Raw genomic sequence first — 17,894 nt, 5'->3', positions numbered from 1 at the left:
ATTTTGGTTGAATAAATCTGAAGGATGAAATAGAGACTGATAATCTCAACAGGGTATCATGGCAGTAGATATTAAGGGCTCTCGGGTAGTCACAGCCAGATCATCCCAAAAATCATCCTAAAAATATTAGCAAAAAGAAAATAGCCTACTTAATTATAATAAGGACAGTGTCTCTGAGACATTGCTGAATGATTGTGGTTAAACGTATCAATGTTTTCAGTTCAGTTCAGTCACTCAGACATGTCTGACTCTTTGTGACCCCATGGACTGCAGCACGATGTTTTAAATGTATTTAAACCTAAACTGACCAAAAAAACCCCACATTCACCCAAAGATTAGTTTTTTCCAGAATTGAGAATTGTTACACTTAGATCACAGTGAACATCTTGACTGACCTATTAGTTGGCCCAGGTCTGTAGAGGCTCTGAAAATATTCAGGTCTTCTGGAACCAATCTTTGCTCTACCATTTGCTGTATGACCTTGAGCAAATCATTTGGACCCTCTTGGACCCTCAATTTTCTTCTGTAAATGGGAGGAACAGATTGGTTGGAGATTAAATACGCTCACACATACACATACTGGCACATTTCAGTGCTCAGTAAAATGAAGCTATTTATTTAAAGAATCTCTCTTGAACTTGGTGGTACCAGAGTCAAATTAAGTAAAAATTAATAGCCCCTGAACAGACCACAAAAAATATCCAGCTGTGATTTTATTAGATGCACATGCCAAGTGTTTACCTCACTGAAAAATCAAGAAGTCGTTCTGATGTTTTGTGTCTTATTTTCGGCTTTGGCAGACAGAAGGATTTAAGTATCCCAGGCCGCCCTCGGTACCACCTTCTCCGTCGGGATCTCAGGCCTCCAGTCCTCAGAGCAGCGATGCGGAGGGTGACGATGAGGATGAGAGATACGACGAGGAGGAAGAGGCCGAAAGGGATCGGTTAAATATCAAGTCTCCGTTTTCTCTGAGTCACGTTCCTCGCGGCAAGAAGAAGCAGCACGGAGAATACAAGAATTGAATTCCGCCCTGGTCCAACAGGCTAACTTAGTGAGAATGTAGTAAGAATGATTATTGATTGAAATGGAAATGCCACACGTTTCACTCTCTTCCTCTCAGTATTACATTGGGACTTATTCTCTGCCTAAAAAGCGGAGGAGGTTAAGTGAATGGCAATTTTGTAATTTATAATGAAATCCCAGTTATTTTCCCCAATTCCTTTTCTCCAGTCAATTTAGGTCATGAGGAAAAGTGTTAATTATGGGAAGAAGACTGGAAGTGTTTTTAAAAATGGTTACTTTAAGCGGTAAGAATTTTCATTTCCTAATGTCGATTTTTAAATTATCATCACCATAACCCTTTGGTTAGTGTTTATACAGCTTCTATACCTGCTAAACAAGTCTGCCATCCCATCCCCAAAGGATCCTGACCTTAGCCATGAATGTGTTCTACCTTTATATTTCAAATAATTTGGTCTTTAGTGATTATTTTTATTTTTCACATGAATCAGAACCATGAATTTAAGCTTACTTTTGCAGACAATCAAATTCCATAAGACAATAGCTATCCAAAATCCAGATCTTGCTATGTTAATGCATATGTACAAGGTCACTTCTCAAATTAATGGTGGGAAGATGTTATCATCTGTACTGTGCCACCTGACTATGTCAGTTTTTTCTATTGTGTAAAACTTTTTGAAAACTTGGTTAGTCTTCCATAGGGGATAAATTGTTAAATCCATATGAATAAATATATGAATATTTAAAGTTTAACTGCATTGATAATGTCTTGTTTAAAATTCTTTTCAGCATTTTATTAATATGTTCAAAAACACTTACTATAAAATAGTGCCTAATGAAGGATAACATTTAAAACTATCTTTAAAAAATATTAGCAAAAGAAAATAGAGAGTCTATTATAATAAGGACAGTGTCTCTGAGACATTGTTGAATGGTTGTAGTTAAACATATTAATGTTTTCAATGTAGTTAAACCTAAATTGGCAAAAAACAAACCAACCCCAAATTCACCTGTGGATTATTTTCCATAACAGAGAACGCCTTGGTTGGCTTATTGGTTGGCCCAGGTCTATAAAGGTTTTCCTTACTACTACTACTACTAAGTCGCTTCAGTCGTGTCCGACTCTGTGCGACCCCATGGACTGCAGCCTACCAGGCTTCTCTGTCCATGGGATTCTCCAGGCAAGAACACTGGAGTGGGTTGCCATTTCCTTCTCCAATGCATGAAAGTGGAAAGTGAAAGTGAAGTTGCTCAGTCATGTCCGACTCTTAGCGACCCCATGGACTACAGCCTACCAGGCTCCTCCATCCATGGGATTTTCTGGGCAACAGTACTGGAGTGGGGTGCCATTGCCTTCTCCAAGGTTCTCTTTAGGTCTGCTCAATTTTGGGTTGTTGATGGCAATAAAAGAAGAGAAACAGGGACTTCTCTGGTGGTCACGTTTGAGAATGATTGAGAGTGGTTGAGAATCCTCCTGCCAATGCAGGGGACATGGGTTCGTTCTCTCGTCTGGGAGATTCCGCATGCCATGGCATAACTAAGCCCATGGGCCACAATTACTGAAGTCCAAGCGCCTAGAGCCCATGCTCCACAACAAAGGGATCCGCTGCAATGAGAAGTCCACGCACCGCAAAGGAGAGTAGTCCCCACTTGCTGCTACTAGAGAAAGCCCGTGTGCACCAATCACGACCCAGCACAGCCAAAAATGAATAAATAAATACATAACCTGTAATTTTTTTAAAAAGGAAAAGAAACAACGACAGTGTATCAGATCATGCAGTTCAGTTCAGTTGCTCAGTCATGTTCAACTCTTTGTGACCTCATGGACTGCAGCACACCAGGCTTCCCTGTCCATCACCAACTCCCAGAGCTTACTCAAACTCATGTCCATCGAGTCAGTGATGCCATCCAACCATCTCATCCTCTATTGACCCCTTCTCCTCCTGCCTTCAATCTTTCCCAGCATTGGGGTCTTTTCCAATGAGTTAGTTCTTTGCATCAGGTGGCCAAAATATTGGAGTTTCAGCTTCAGCATCAGTCCTTCCAACGAACATTCAGGACTGATTTCCTTTAGGATGTACTGGTTGGATCTCCTTGCAGTCCAAGGGAACTCTCAAGAGTCTTCTCCAACACCACCGTTCAAAAACATCAATTCTTCAGTGCTCTTCCTTTATAGTCCAACTCTCACATCCATACATGACTACTGGAAAAACCATAGCCTTGACTAGATGGACCTTTGTTGGTAAAGTAATATCTCTGCTTTTTAATATGCTGTCTAGGTTGGTCATACCTTTTCTTCCAAGGAGCAAGTGTCTTTTAATTTCATGGCTGCAGTCACCATCTGCAGTGATTTTGGAGCCCCAAAAGATAAAGTCTGTCACTGTTTCCATTGTTTACCCATCCATTTGCCATGAAGTGATGTGACCAAGATGCCATGATCTTAGTTTTCTGAAAGTTGAACTTTAGCCAACTTTTTCACTGTCCTCTTTCACTTTCATCAAGAGGCTCTTTAGTTCTTTGCTTTCTGCCATAAGAGTGATGTTATCTGTGTATCTAAAGTTATTGATATTTCTCCCAGCAATCTTGATTCCAGCTTGTGCTTCATCCAGCCCAGCATTTCTCATGATGTACTCTGCATATAAGTTAAATAAGTTAAAAGAAGAACTTTCAGATGTTCAAGCTGGATTTAGAAAAGGCAGAGGAACCAGAGATCAAATTGCCAACATCCGGTGGATCATCAAAAAAGCAAGAGAGTTCCAGAGAAACATCTACTTCTGCTTTATTGACTACGCCAAAGCCTTTGACTGTGTGGATCACAATAAACTGTGGAAAATTCTTAAAGAGATGGGAATACCAAACCATCTGACTTGCCTCCTGAGATATCTGTATGCAGGTCAAGAAGAAACAGTTAGAACTGGACGTGGAACAACAGACTGGTTCCAAATAGGCAAAGAAGTACGTCAAGGCTGTATATCATCACCCTGCTTATTTAACTTGTATGCAGAGTACATCATGAGAAATGCTGGGCTGGATGAAGCTCAAGCTGGAATCAGATCATGCAAGGCCAGTGGAAACTGAATTCCAGCTCTCCTATTGCCCCATAATTAGAGGAGAGTAGAATGATGGCAGACATTAGCAACATCTCAGACCAAAATGGAAGATCATGGCAAACTTCCTCACTTAGAGGTTTGTGGGGAAGGAAAATAAGTTACCTAAAGCCTACTCCTTAAAAAATGCCCAATGGATTCCAACTAACCCAGCACCTGCAGAGCAGTTTGGAAAGCTCTGCAGAGGATATTAGAAAAACAAAATACGAAATAGATTTGTATTACAATTCAAATACCCATTTGCTGAAGCACCAGAAAGATCTCATAATAAAAATGGGTTTCACTGTTGCAATAGCCATGAGACTATATCCCTAGTAAAGTGATGTGATGTTGTGATGTGTGTATTCAAGTGATCCTCTTGATTGGTAAGTGGTTGAAAGCATGAACTCTATTAGAAGCTATAACTTCTTAATAGAAAACTTTAAAATTCAAGTTGTTTTTAAAATGAAAGAATAGTTTTCTGATTAGAAGTGAGTACAAATGGTATAGGTCACGGGGAAAGACTGATTTGCAAACACTTGGCTTCCAGTGGCATGTGCAGGAATCAATTTCTACGCTGCATTTGGTCCTCTGTTCAGACAGCTGCTGCCATCTGACTCCAACCCCTTGCTCCAGGCACTTAGTTGTCATTTCCCCAAAACTGACAAAGCTCAGTGCTTAGTTGTTCTTTCCCCAAGACTTACAAAGCTCAGTGTTTAGTTGTTGTTCCCCCAAGACTGACAAAACTCAGTGTTTAGTTGTCATTTTCCCAAGTTTGACAAAGCTCAGTGAGGAGCAACCAATGGGATCATTAGATGACTCTGTGCCTATCAGTGCCTTATACACGATTTTAATGAAAGAAACAGAGATAAGAAAGTTGATGCTCTTAAACAATGTATGTATAAAAAAAGAAAAAAACAAAGAATGTGTGGGATTTCCCTGGTGGTCCAGTTGTTAAGACTCCACGCTTCCAATGAAGCTTATGTGGGTTCAATCCCTGATTAGGGAACAACATTCCTACATGCCATGGAGCGAGGCCCCCCCCAAAAAAAGAAAAAAATGTATGTATCCATAAACTGGAGGTCAGGAACTATAGAGAATTGTGTGCTTGACCAGCTGACAGCAAGATTTTTTTGAATGCATTGTACGACACTTTCTTCTGTGGTAGGAAGAAGGGTGAATAGAGCTGGCTTTAAATATACAGATGGGAATATAAAATATTACAAGTGCTATTCAAATAGCTTTTCAGGAGGTCTCAGAAGAGGGATTGGTTAAGTATATACTTGAAGATATTCAAAGAGACATCTTAGGGGGAGACAAAATTTCTCTGAAGTAATGTGGGAGACACAGTTGCCCATTTCACATTGTGGTTGTGAGGATCAAATCAAATTGGACATGAACATTTCCTTAAGGAATTTATAGTCCAGGAAGAGGAAGCCAGCAAGTTGCAGTCCCAATTGCCCTTTGTCCTGAAGCCAAGGTAAAATAATGCAACTCCGGGTTGGTAGGATATAGACTTCTTTTTCTTATCAGCAGATAAAGAAGAAATACTACTTGGAGGTAACCTGTTAGGACCTATCTCCTTCTCTCCTTGCTTAGGATCACCATGGTGATGTGGGGATTGGGGGAGACAAGACATCCACTGGGGAAACCCAGGGAAACAGAAGATAATTGAGAGCCCACCTGGGGGCCACGTAGCCACAGGGGAAGAAGGATATAGAGGCAAAGAGGGCGAGAGCAACTGGATGGTATGAAAGTGCCTGTGAGGCCAATCCAGAAGTGGGGTATTTTAGGACATGGACATGGATAGGAGGCAAATATTTCCCAATTTTAACGTACAAGCCAAACAAACCTACGTTGAGGGCAGGAATAGAGACGCAGACGTAGAGAATGGACTTGTAGACATGAGGGGCAGGGGGAAGAGGAGGGTGGAATGAATTGAGAGGTGAGATGAGTTACTCAAAGGGTGGGATGAATTGAGAGAGTAGCACTCATGTATATACATTACCATGTGCAAAATAGATAGCTAGTGTGAAGTTGCTATATGATGACCTAGAGGTATGGGATGGGGGGTGGTGGGAGGGAGGCTGAAGAGGGGGGATATATGTGTATATATATATATATATATATACACATATATATATAGCAGATTCATTTTGTTGTACAGCAGAAACTAACACAACATTATAAAGCAGCTATGCATGCATGTGTGCTAAGTCACTTCAGTTGTGTCCAACTCTTTGCAACCATACGAACTGTAACCTTCTAGGCTCCTCTGTCTATGGGATTCTCCAGGCAAGAATACTGAAGTGGGTTGCCATACCCTTCTTCAGGGATAAAGCAACTATACTCAAATTTTTTAAAAAGTAAAGCAGAAAGTTGAATAATTCTGAAAAATTGTAAATAAAATACAAGTCATACAATGTGAAAGATTTTGACCACTGATCACTTGATTCATCTCGGTTTTGAAAAGGCAGAAATGAAGAGAATTGCAAAGACACTCCAGGAGAGATAGAAAGTTATAGCAAACCAGGCATAGGGGTCTTCATGCAACTACTGTGTTAATGAGCACATCTTTATAACAGAAGAATGTTCAGGAAATTCAAATACTTCTAATATTGCAGCTGGTAATATTTTAACAGCTGTTGGCCATTTAGACAGCCTTTAAAAGCTCTGTTTTAGTGGGAAATGCTTGAGATTGTTTTAGGTGGAAGAATTACCTTGTAAGATAGACTTTAAATATATTCTCCAAATAGACATAGTATTTAAGTAGTTCAAATGTGCAAGTCTATGTCAGGTGAGTAAATAATTCTCAATAGACTGGACATTTATACTGTCTAGAAAATCCACTTTAAAATCAAATAATGATTAATGACAGGCGTCTATTTTAATGCCACAAAGAATTTTTTAATGCTAGCATATTAAGTTTTTGGCAGAGATCCGTGTTACATTAACTTGAAAACAGTTTCATTATTCAATTATGAAATGAGATACAGACAAATCTTACATATAGGGTTTTGTTTACTTAATACAGTAAAACTGTAATTCCAAGTTACAGAGACATTCATATAATGATATTCTTTACCTACTCACTAATAGCTTATATACTGGTGATAATAAGAATTGACAATGCTTTCCACTTATGACAATTATCAGTAACAACTTTCAATTAATTAAGTCAGAAATAATTAACATGCTGGTCATATTGTAATTCCAAATAAATATACCATATGCTTGCTGTAGGTAGTGCATATTTTATTTTTCAGACAGTACTGAAAAACTGTCGACTGTATAGCTGACTTTAAAAACTGAATAAACTAGGCCTAGGATCATGCACTTACATTTTCGGAGTGCCTTTATGTTATGTTTTAATGTGAATAAAGTCTAGTGCGTGCTCGGTCTCTCAGTCATGTCTGACTCTTTGCAACTCTGTGAAATGCAGCCTGCCAAGCTCCTCTGTCCTTGAGATTTCTCAGGCAAGAACACTGGAGTGGGTTGCTGTTTCCTCCTCCAGAGGCAAATAAAGCCTAAAGTTCTAGACAGTTAGAGTAAGCAATCTTTGAATCTGCTTAGCCAAGGAAAATGGCTCTAAAAAAATGATTCCTTTCTTTTGTACAATATATCCAGGAGTGGAGTATGTTTCCATCTTATTTTCCAGTAACTTTTAGATCCTTGTTTCTAAACTGAATTCAGGGAAATGCCCAGAGAGCACAGGGGGAGCACCCCACTATAGAACCTTCCACTGGCTCCTGCCTCACCAAGGGTCCCCCTCCCTTAGCAACCAGAGTGTCATGTCTGATCACAGGGCTTCTTCCCAATCATCCCCCCTGGTTCCCTTCCTGACAACTCACCTCTCCTGGATACTAACAATCACATTTCACTCTTTCCCATCCTCCCATGCTTCCCACCTCTCTCTCCTTGGAGGTGAAGAAAGGGGGAAAAGGAGAGGAGATTCAGTGTTGAGTGCTAAGACAATGCAAGCGGGTAATAAAATGGAAAAAAAAAAAACAACTAAGAATGATTAAATCAAGATGGGTATTGTAACAAAAAGAAGGAACACTCTAAAGAGTCTTCAACCTAATAACTATAAATGGGTTAAATTCAAGAGTAAGACACCAGGTGATCTAAATAGGACCTGAAGTCATGGAGAAAGCAGTGATGTTCTAAGAACGCAGCATCACTTTAGCTTCTGGAAGAATAAAACTGGCTGCACAAGTTCCTAAGATTACAAATGAAGGGAAAAGGGTCCACAGGCTTTATTCACATGGCTCATGTTTTCAACAAGAATAGAATGATAATCGAATGGAATCTGGTATATTTTCACCAGTTTAGCAGACTGTCTTCTAGGAATCTGGTTTGATCCAAGTTTTCGTCTCCAGCTGTAAGGGAAAAAAATACATAACATAAACACATCTTGTTTTTTACAAGAAGAAGACACAAGATGAAGAGAACTTCAGGAAGTAAACATTTGATCTGCCCCTCTTACATTATGTCAACTCATGGCCTCTGCTACAGAATGCCCCCTAATTGGATTCTGGTTGATTTTGTTAAAAAATTTCCTCCCTCAGCTTGGGACCCATCATAGAATTCATATCTAACATGTGGGTCGCCAAAGTGAATGAATTTACATGGTGTGTTTAGTAGAAATCCAAAATGGCCACATGTCTTTCTCTAAATATGCCTCATGTCTAAAATATTCACTAGTGGAACCATGCACTCGCAGCAAGGTATTGTTTCTATGCGTGCATGCATGCTAATTTACTTTAGTCATGTCTGACTCTGTGCGACCCTATGGACTGTAGCCTGCCAGGCTCCTCTGTCCATGGGATTCTCCAGGCAAGAATACTGGAGTTGGTTGCCATGACTTCCTCCAGGGGATCTTCTGATCCAGGAATCAAACCTGAGTCTTTTACATCTCCTGTACTGGCTGGCAGATTCTTTACCACTAGCACCACCTGGGAAGTCCCACTGTTTCTATATTTCCTATTAAAATGCACTCAGTTTAGGAAAGATGCCAAAGGAACACATATTCTCTTATTAGCTGAACTAGAGGCCTGGGGTGGAAGGAATACAAAAAGAAGGGACATTTGTTAGTTGGATGAGACTGTAAAACTTCAGAGCAGGAGGAATCACTTCTTGTGTAGGAACATACTGAGAGGACACTAGGCTCCTAGAATTAAAACTGGGTCTCAGGGCTGAAACTGACAATGCGGAAGGGAGAGGAAGTTACCAGAGGTAAATTTCACTGTTCATTTTGTCTAAGGTCATCTCTAGAGAAAACCACTTTCCTCTAGTTAGTAACATTATAGTTGGAATATCTCAGTTAGTTTAATCTGAATTGCTATCAAACTTCAAAGTACTGCAGGTAATCAGCTGCTCTATTTACTCTTTAAATTAAAACATTAAAAAATTTATTATAGTGTTAGTTTCTTCTGTATAGCAAAGTGAATCAGTTACACATTTACATGTATCCACTTCTTTTCCCATATAGGTCATTACAGAGTATTGAGTAGAGTTCTCTGTGCTATACTGCTGCTGCTGCTGCTGCTAAGTTGCTTCAGTCGTGTCTGACTCTGTGCGACCCCATAGACGGCAGCCCACCAGGCTCCCCCATCCCTGGGAGTCTCCAGGCAAGAACACTTGAGTGGGTTGCCATTTCTTTCTCCGCTGTGATATACAGTAGGTCCTTAATAGTTATCTGTTTTATATAGGGTAGTGTATATTTAAAGGGAGAAGGCAATGGCACCCCACTCCAGTATTCTTGCCTGGAAAATCCCATGGACGGAGGAGCCTGGTTGGCTGCAGTCCATGGGGTCACTAAGAGTCGGACACGACTGAGCGACTTCACTTTCACTTTTCACTTTCCTGCATTGGAGAAGGAAATGGCAACCCACTCCACTGTTCTTGCCTGGAGAATCCCAGGGACGGGGGAGCCTGGTGGGCTGCCATCTCTGGGGTGGCACAGAGGCGGACACGACTGAAGTGACTTAGCAGCAGCAGCAGTAGTGTATTTAAAGGAAAGGAAAAATAAGCCAAGAAAGGAATCATCCCTGTATATCCTCCATTAAAATAATAATCCACTACTTAAAATAAGGGCTTCCCTTGTGGCTCATCTGGTAAAGAATCTGCCTGCAATGTGGGAGACCTGGATTTGATCCCTGGGTTGGGAAGATCCCCTGGAAAAGGGAAAGTCTATCTACTCCACTACTCTGGCCTGAAGAATTCCCATGGGGTCGCAAAGAGTCAGTCCAAATCATATCTAGGGACTTCAGAATAAAAATATAAAGATGAACACTGATTAATCTATCATGTAAGAATCCAAAATTTCCCATCAATTTAGACTAATAAAATTTTGCTTTCTAATTTCATCATCAGAGACAAGCCACTTCAGAAACTTAAAGAACTAAAAACTTGAATTTATTTTTCCAAAAGACCTGAAATGGAGACCTAGAGTCAAATCCTTCTGTAGTTTCTAATGAAGATCCTTCTCTTCCTCTTTATTTTTAAAAAATATTTATTAATTTAGTTGGCTGTGCTACATCTGGGTTGTGGCATGTGGGATCTAGTTCCCTGACCAGAAGCCCCCTGCCTTGGGAGCTCCAAGTCTTAGACACTGGACTGTCAGGGAAGTTTACCTTCTCTTTCTCTTTAAAACGAGCTCTCCTTCCTCCCTTCCAGCTCACTTTCCTTTCTGGCTCTGCAAATCTTCCCAGCAATGAAATCTCAGACTTCATGATCCCCTCATCTCTACTTGTGCTATCCTCATCTGACTTCAAAAATCACTAAGAATGCCAAATGTTGGATGCAGCATCTTCTACCCATGACTCAACTATTTCTCATCTTTTCATTGCAAGAATTCTGAAGGCCATGCCAGCACACACCCACTTTCTTTTAACTCTGCAGTTTAATTTCCTTTCCCAAATTCCCTCCAAACAAGGTTTCAGAATGGGCATAGCAGCAGTAAATCATACCACTGGGCAGGGCAAAGGAAAGATTTGTGAACTGCAATTTATTTTATTATTATTTAATTGAAAAAAATTTAAATTGGAGGATGACTGCTTTACAATGCTGTGTTAGTTTCTGCTGTACAGTGTGAATCAGTTATAAGTATACATACATCCCCTCCCTCTTGAGCCTCCCTCCCACGCCCCCATCCCACTCCTCTTTAACGACCCTTCCTACCCAACACAATCTTCTTCCTCCTTTGATTTCTCTACTCTTACTAAGCATTCTGCTATATTTGATAGTTCCCTGTGCTATGCAGTAAGACCTGGTTGCTTATCCATTCTGTGTTATGCTTTTAGCAAATAGTTACCCTGTGTTATCTGCTCTCCTTGTGGTATGCCTCAGCATAGAGCCTCCATTCCTGCTGACCTCATGACTCCACTCCCGAACGACTGCCTTAGTTTCTCACTGACTCCCCTCTCCAGCCTTCCTCTTATCACCATCCGTTTGAGAGACGGCAAGAGTTACAGATGCCCACAGCTGTGAGTTAAACTCCCCATATCACTTCTTCTAACCGCGTGGCCTTAGGAAAGGATATACACCCCAGAAAGGTTCAGTTTTCTGAGCTACAAGGATGACATTAACATCTGATGCACGGTAGATGTTCTCATATTGTAACTATTGTTCGTGCTCTGATGGTTACCCTATAAGCCATAACCAGTTACATCTTCCTTTACCATGTTCCCTCTCTGCTAAAAATCCATAGACCATGTGATTAATTCTCTGATGAAGAACCAGCTACCTCCTATTTCTCAGCCCAGTTCTAGTATGTCCCTGCCTCCTGAGAATAGGCAAGCTACTCAATCTTTCTGTGCTTCTATTTCCTCATCTGTAAAGTACGGATGATAATGGTGGGTAATCTTAGGAGGTAATTCACTTAGTACGGATGAATCAATTATTAATAAATGTATTGGGCTTCCCAGGTGGTGCTAATGGTAAAGAATCTGCCTGACAATGCAGGAGATGCTGTCTTAACCACTGGACCACCACTTCTCCACCACCATCTCCTTCTCATTTTTTCTTTTTTGTTTAACCTGCTTTTTTCTCTATCTGCCACAGTGCCTGGCACCTAGCAGACATCAATGCAGATTTGCTGAATTAAATAGTACAACCTCCTCCACGCAACCAAGTCAACTCCCATCTTGCTTTGAGTTCAAAAGACCTCTTTATCCCTGTCTTTTCAATTTGCTTCTTGTAGGGTTGTTTTTGTTTTGTTTTTCCACAACAAAGCCATAAATTTGAAGCCAGAAAGAACCTCCTGCTCTCTTCCTTTCCCAGACATCGCCCATCCAATACCAGGCAGTGAGCATAGGGTTTCCTTCATCAGCAAAGTGTCAGAGCAGCAGGCCAGCAGTTTGTGCTCTGACCCACCAGGGAGTTTACCAGGTGGCTCAGTGGTACAGAATCCACCTGCCAAGTCAGGAGATGCCGGCTTGATCCCTCAGTCAGGAAGATCCCTGGGAGGAAGAAATGGCAATCCACTCTAGAATTCTTGCCTGGGAAATCCCATGGACAGAGGAGTCTGGTCAGCTACAGTCCATGGGGTCTCAGAGTTAGGCACGACTGAGCACACACTACTCACTGTATTTTTTTAAATACATTTTATCATTTAAATCATATCATAAATATGGCATCATTACAGTTTTTGAGAGCAAAATGTCTAGGTCTATTTATTATGCTTTGATGACCTCTATTGTTAACACTAATAAAAAATTACATACTTTGTTTCATTTGGCTCTTAGAGCAACCCTGCCCATGGATGTCATTATTCCTTTTTAGCAATAATGACACTAAAGCCACCCAGATAGGAAAACAGTCAGGCCAGGATTTGAACCCAGTCCTGTTATATTCCAAAGTCCAGGCTAATGTGTTACAAGATGCCTTAATGCAAATAGTGGTTTTAATGCCACAGGGACAGAGAGTCTCTATTTGAAGATCACACCTAATCCTGGCATGCAAGAAGCTGTATGTGTGCATGCTGAGTTGTTCAGTCATGTCCGACTCTTTGCGACCCCATGGACCGCAGCCCACTAGTTTCCTCTGTCCATGGGAGTTTTCAGGAAAGAATACTGGAGTGGGTTGCCATTTTCCTCTTACAGGGGATCTTCCCAACCCAGAGATCAAACTTGAGTATCCCTGTGTCTCCTGCACTGCAGACAGATTCTTTAACCACCGAGCCATTGGGAAAATCCAAGAAGTTGAGTAGTGAAACACAAATCACACAAGTTTAGCATTTAGCATCAGAACTAGCCCGTATCTTTTAGGGTGAACCATAAGAAACTGCCCTGTTTGTAAGTTAAACATGAATGATTTTCAGCTATTTCATTTGCTTCAAATTTTAATAGCAAGTAATTGGATTTGTGAGTACTTGGCCTCAGTTTTTTCAAATATAAAATAATGAAGTTGGCGTCTCTAGGGTTCTAAGAGAAATAAAAGCTCCAAAAGGCTATGGATTATGGAATTAACGTGAAATCCCACCATCTCATCAAGGAAATGTTTTTACATTCTTGGGACTCACTATAATGAAAAATATGGTAGTCTGTAAATAATAAACATCTCTGAATTTCTGATGGCCTGGGCAACTGGTAATTGTTTTTTAAAATCTAAATAAATAAAAGCAACTTTGTTGTATTCAACACAGAATTTCCAAAGCACTCAAAGCTTCTCTGTCCTGCAGTTAAAAGAGTTCACTATGCTTGTACCTTCTTGTGGTTTCTGCAAAAAAGCCAATAGTACAGCTGCTGCCTCTGGAAGAGTTAGTTGTTGGGAATTTGGGCTTCGTCTTTCTGGAGAAATGAAAAAACATAAACAGGTTCTATTAGCATTTAAGCATTCATATAAGTAAGTAACTGTTAGTTGCTCAGTTGTATCCAACTCCACAACCTCATGGAGCCCACCAGGCTCCTCTATCCATGGGATTCCCCAGGCAAGAATACTAGAGTGGGTTGTCATTCCCTTCTCCAGGGCATCTTCCCGACCCTAGGATAAAATCCTGGTCTCCTGCAGTGCAGGCAGATTCTTTACCATCTGTCACCAGGGATTCCTAAATATTCATATAGATAAGTCTTATTCCACTATGCTATAATACTAGAAAAATCTCTGTGAAATAGCTTTTTGATTGCTCAGCAAAGAGCCCCTTGCACAGACTGATTTTTACAAGTTGAAACATTTCACACTTTCCTTGGACATTACTTACAGTTGGTTATATTATGACAGGGAATGGAAGAGAATTTAAACAATATACTACAGCAAATTTCACTAAAGCAAGGAGGATTAAGATAAAGAGCCCAGGAGGAATTTTCCCCCTCAGAGGTTAAAATGGGATGCCTGAGTGGAAAAGTTTAGAGGGGACTCTGCCTGAAGTCTGATCCCTGGGTCAAGAAGATCCCCTGGAGGAGGAAATGGCAACTCACTCAGTATTTCTGCTTGGAGAATTCCTTGGACAGAGGAGCCCAGTGGGGTTGCAAGAGTCAAACATGACTGAACGACTAACACACACAAACACACACACACTGCCTGGAGTCTAGTTTCTTCTTACTCCTTCCAAAGCAGTTTGAGAAACTAATCTACCTTTTGGGCCACATATAAGGCAATTATTTGACTGAAAGAGAATCTGAAAAATATTCAAAACTATTTCAAACCTAAGCTGATGGAAGACAGACCGTCCTGATTCAACACAAACCACGATTTTTGGGTATCTACAGAAGTGGGAAAACAAACCTTACCCTCCTACAGTAAATAAGGTGCCGGCCTGAAGAAGGTAAATCAAAATTTGATAAGCACCTACTACGTGCTCAAAACAGTGTTTGGTATTTTTCAAAACGAGTAGACTTGGTAATTTTCAGCAATCTTGAATGCTTATCAAAATGAATGATATTGCTATTTTTTAATCCAACGGCGTGGAAAGTTTATCATGAAAGAGTCTCCGGCTCCATCCTTAAAGGCCCCCCACTTCTTCACTATTTCTGGCTTTGAACCTTTTGATAGTTCTTTTCAGTAATAAAACAAAGGCGTTTGAAGTTTTTAGGCAAAGCACTATTATAATAATGACGACGATGATAACATTTGTAACAACAGAGTTTAAAGGAAATCTTGAAAAGACCCTGCGTTAAACGGGAGGCTCATTTCTAGGGGCAGGCACACAGCTCTCATACCCGTCCTGACCTCTCCGCCCTTCCCCCCGCCCCGCCACTCCCCCCGTCCCCGGCTGTCTGGAGCGGAACCCCGGCTCCCGCCACCGGATCTCTATCCTTAAGGTCAGCCGGCCCGGGCGGGGCCGGCTCTCCCTTGGGCGGCCCCGGAGCCCGCCTTCCCCGGGGCGGAGTGCGCCCTCCCGACCAGCGCGGTCTTCCGGCGCCCGCGGCCTCCTGGATCCCGCGCACTCACCGAGCGGCGGCCGGTCGGAGAGGTCCTTCCTCCGGCTCTGGTCGGAAAGGAAGCGGCGCCCCTCTGCCAAGGCGAGACAAGGGCTCAGCGCCCGCCCGGCCCGGCCGGTGGGAGTTTCCGGACCAGGAGCGGGCGAGCCCGGGCGGCGAGGCCCGTGCTCCCACCCGGGGCGCGCGGGGCTGCAGGCCTCCGGGCCCCCGGGTCCCCAGCGCGGTAGGGGGAAGAGACCACCGGGAAAGCCGCGCGCCTTCCCCAGCGCTTCGGAAGGGGCGGCGGTCTCGCTCACCAGCCAGGGCGGTGTGCCTGGGAAACCCCAATCTTTCTTTGAGCAAGAGCCGACTACCTTCCGGTTTTGGTTAGAGGATTTCTGATTATCCTCCCCACCCCACCCCCACCTCCACCCCCGACCTTTCTCCTTGATTAACTGAGACCAGGATGACCTCAATTATTTATGGGAACAACCTCGATAGTATTCTCTCTCCTCAGGTCTCCATCTGTCCCACGGATTCATGCGCCCCTTTAAGGGCCTTTAAGGCTCTTTAAGCGCCCCTTTAAGGCTCTCCCTTTACCACTGTCAGAAGAGCAAAGTGTTTGGAACATACGTGCACCCTTCAGGTAGAGCATAGCTTGAGGAGTCCAGTTCCTTCTCTCAAAGAGTCTCTACAACCCAAGAAGAGGAAAGCAGTTAGTGAGGCGTTGCTGCCCAGCCCAGCATTAGAAATAAACCAGAAGGGAGGGGAGGGAACGAAAGAAAGGGAAGGGAAGGAAGGAGAAGAAAGAAGGAAAAGAAGGGAAGAAATAGAGGGGAGGGAAGAAGGAAGGAAGGAGGTACCCAGCGCATAGAGGAGCCCCAATTTTTGCTTGTGATTACCTGCGGAGCACTGTTGCAATTTCCCATGAAAGAAAACACCAGGAAGAGGGTCAAGGTCATTACCACCAGACTTTTGAATCCCTGCATGAAAAGATCAAAGTTATTTCTGTGCCTATAGAATCTTCTACTTTTTTCCTTCGCTCCTGGACAATTACACCCCCCCACCTTTTTTTTTTTTTGCTATGTTCTGTTTTAGCACTCAGAGTGTAGGGGGGAAGGGAGTTCCCCAGTTTATCATCTAGTTAATTCACAAAAAGATCTTTTAAAAAAATTATTTAGAAATATTTTAATTATTTAACCCAAACGAGGATTTAAGAAAATAAGTGAATTTTTTTCTTTGTAAAATCAAATGAATCTGATATTTTAAGGGCATAATGTTTGACTCTGAAATACATTAAACATGAAAGAGTTAAAAAAAAAAACTATACAGCTTTTTATAAAATAGCTAAAAAGTCTCAAATAAAACTTTTCCTTACCTTCATGTTCTGCACCTTTCCAGAAGCTGCAATAACTAGAACTTAGCCTGTGAGTTTTCCAAGTCTTGTTCTGAGAGTGGGGCTTTTAAATCTCAGTGTCAAGGATCCCTCCTGATGTTGCATAGAGTTGGTGTCTGCAGAGACTTCCTGTCAATCTTCAAGATTGAGAGCATCTGATGACTCCTCCAGGGAGATTCAGTTGCAGGAAGTGGAAAAATGATTGATGGGTGAACATCATTTACTGCCCACATCAGCCAGGAGATATTCTGAGTATATCAGCATCATAACCTTTGGTTTTCTTACTAGATTTTCAAGGCATTATTATTATTATTAAAAGAATGTTTAATAACCCCAGGCAGAATCAAAAGTAAATGAACAAAACTTGTCTTAGATAACTAGCTATCAAGCTATCACCAGTGAGTAAAGATGAGTCATTTGGATAGGAATGAAAAGGTTAGGGAATCTCAATGGAATATGACATCAGTCATTCACTTAATTCAGTTATTTAACAAATATTTATGGAATGCCTACTGTGTATCAGACATCCCACGGGACACAAACATGAATCAAAAAGACAAGTTTCTGCTAGTTTAGGGAAGGTAAAAATCAAAAGGGATCTGGAAGGATAAGGTGGAGTCAGAATGGGATAAGCTGGCATGGATTTAGTATTGCTGACATTCTAGGCAGAAGAAAAATGCAAAATCTTGGGATGGCAAAGAGCTTGGCTTGTTTGAAGAACAGGAAGGTGATCAATGGAGCAAAGTTGTGTAGGGGTCTGGAGAGGGTGCTATGAATTGAGGATGGAGAGGAAGAAATGGGCCAGTTCAAATGTCAGTTTGGGAATAAGCAAAAGATGATGATGGCTTAGACTAGGGGAGTGCTTGTAGGGAATGGAGAGCTGTAATGAATTTGGGTGGTAGAAAATATGGACTTGTAGATAAATGTGATATGAGAGTTTAAGAAAAATAAATCAAGGATGATTCTGAGATTTTTGGCTTAAATACCAGATGAATGATGAAGCCCTAATTGGAGGGACTTCATAAGGAACCA

The 17,894-nt window shown here is 41.6% G+C and overlaps 2 protein-coding genes across 5 annotated transcripts in view; one reads left to right on the top strand and one right to left on the bottom strand.

Moving 5' to 3' along the window:
• GYS2 (glycogen synthase 2) overlaps nt 1-1,778 on the top strand; it is a 58,646-nt gene extending 56,868 nt beyond the window's left edge. For both annotated transcript variants that reach the window (XM_027541500.1, XM_027541501.1), the window contains exon 16: nt 801-1,778. In XM_027541500.1, the coding sequence (XP_027397301.1) occupies nt 801-1,022 (222 nt within the window). In that variant the 3' untranslated portion in view covers nt 1,023-1,778. The remainder of the gene's footprint in view (nt 1-800) is intronic.
• Nucleotides 1,779-6,991: 5,213 nt separating this feature from the next.
• On the bottom strand, nt 6,992-17,105 carry SPX (spexin hormone). Of its 3 annotated transcripts, XM_027541497.1 has the most exons (6): nt 16,845-17,093; nt 16,369-16,449; nt 16,100-16,157; nt 15,498-15,560; nt 13,814-13,897; nt 6,992-8,485 (listed from the first exon to the last, which is right to left on the bottom strand). In XM_027541497.1, the coding sequence occupies exons 1-6, from the start codon at nt 16,848-16,850 to the stop codon at nt 8,427-8,429; spliced, it is 351 nt and encodes a 116-aa protein (XP_027397298.1). In that variant the 5' UTR covers nt 16,851-17,093; the 3' UTR covers nt 6,992-8,426. The 3 variants fall into 3 exon arrangements, with proteins under 3 accessions (XP_027397298.1, XP_027397300.1, XP_027397299.1); XM_027541499.1 differs by lacking the exon at nt 15,498-15,560 and having other exon boundaries at nt 16,845-17,105; XM_027541498.1 differs by lacking the exon at nt 16,845-17,093 and having other exon boundaries at nt 16,369-16,455.
• Between the last annotated feature and the right edge of the window lie 789 nt (nt 17,106-17,894).

This window comes from Bos indicus x Bos taurus, chromosome 5 (genome assembly GCF_003369695.1).
Source record: "Bos indicus x Bos taurus breed Angus x Brahman F1 hybrid chromosome 5, Bos_hybrid_MaternalHap_v2.0, whole genome shotgun sequence".
Lineage (NCBI taxonomy): Eukaryota > Metazoa > Chordata > Mammalia > Artiodactyla > Bovidae > Bos > Bos indicus x Bos taurus.
This window is presented reverse-complemented; position numbering and strand designations above follow the sequence as displayed.

Coding starts and splice junctions, on each gene's coding strand:
- SPX (XM_027541497.1), bottom strand. Junction 16,158..16,368: donor ATTGCAACAGTGCTCCGCAG/GTAATCACAAGC, acceptor CTTGGGTTGTAG/AGACTCTTTGAGAGAAGGAA. Junction 13,898..15,497: donor CTCCGACCGGCCGCCGCTCG/GTGAGTGCGCGG, acceptor TCATTTCTCCAG/AAAGACGAAGCCCAAATTCC.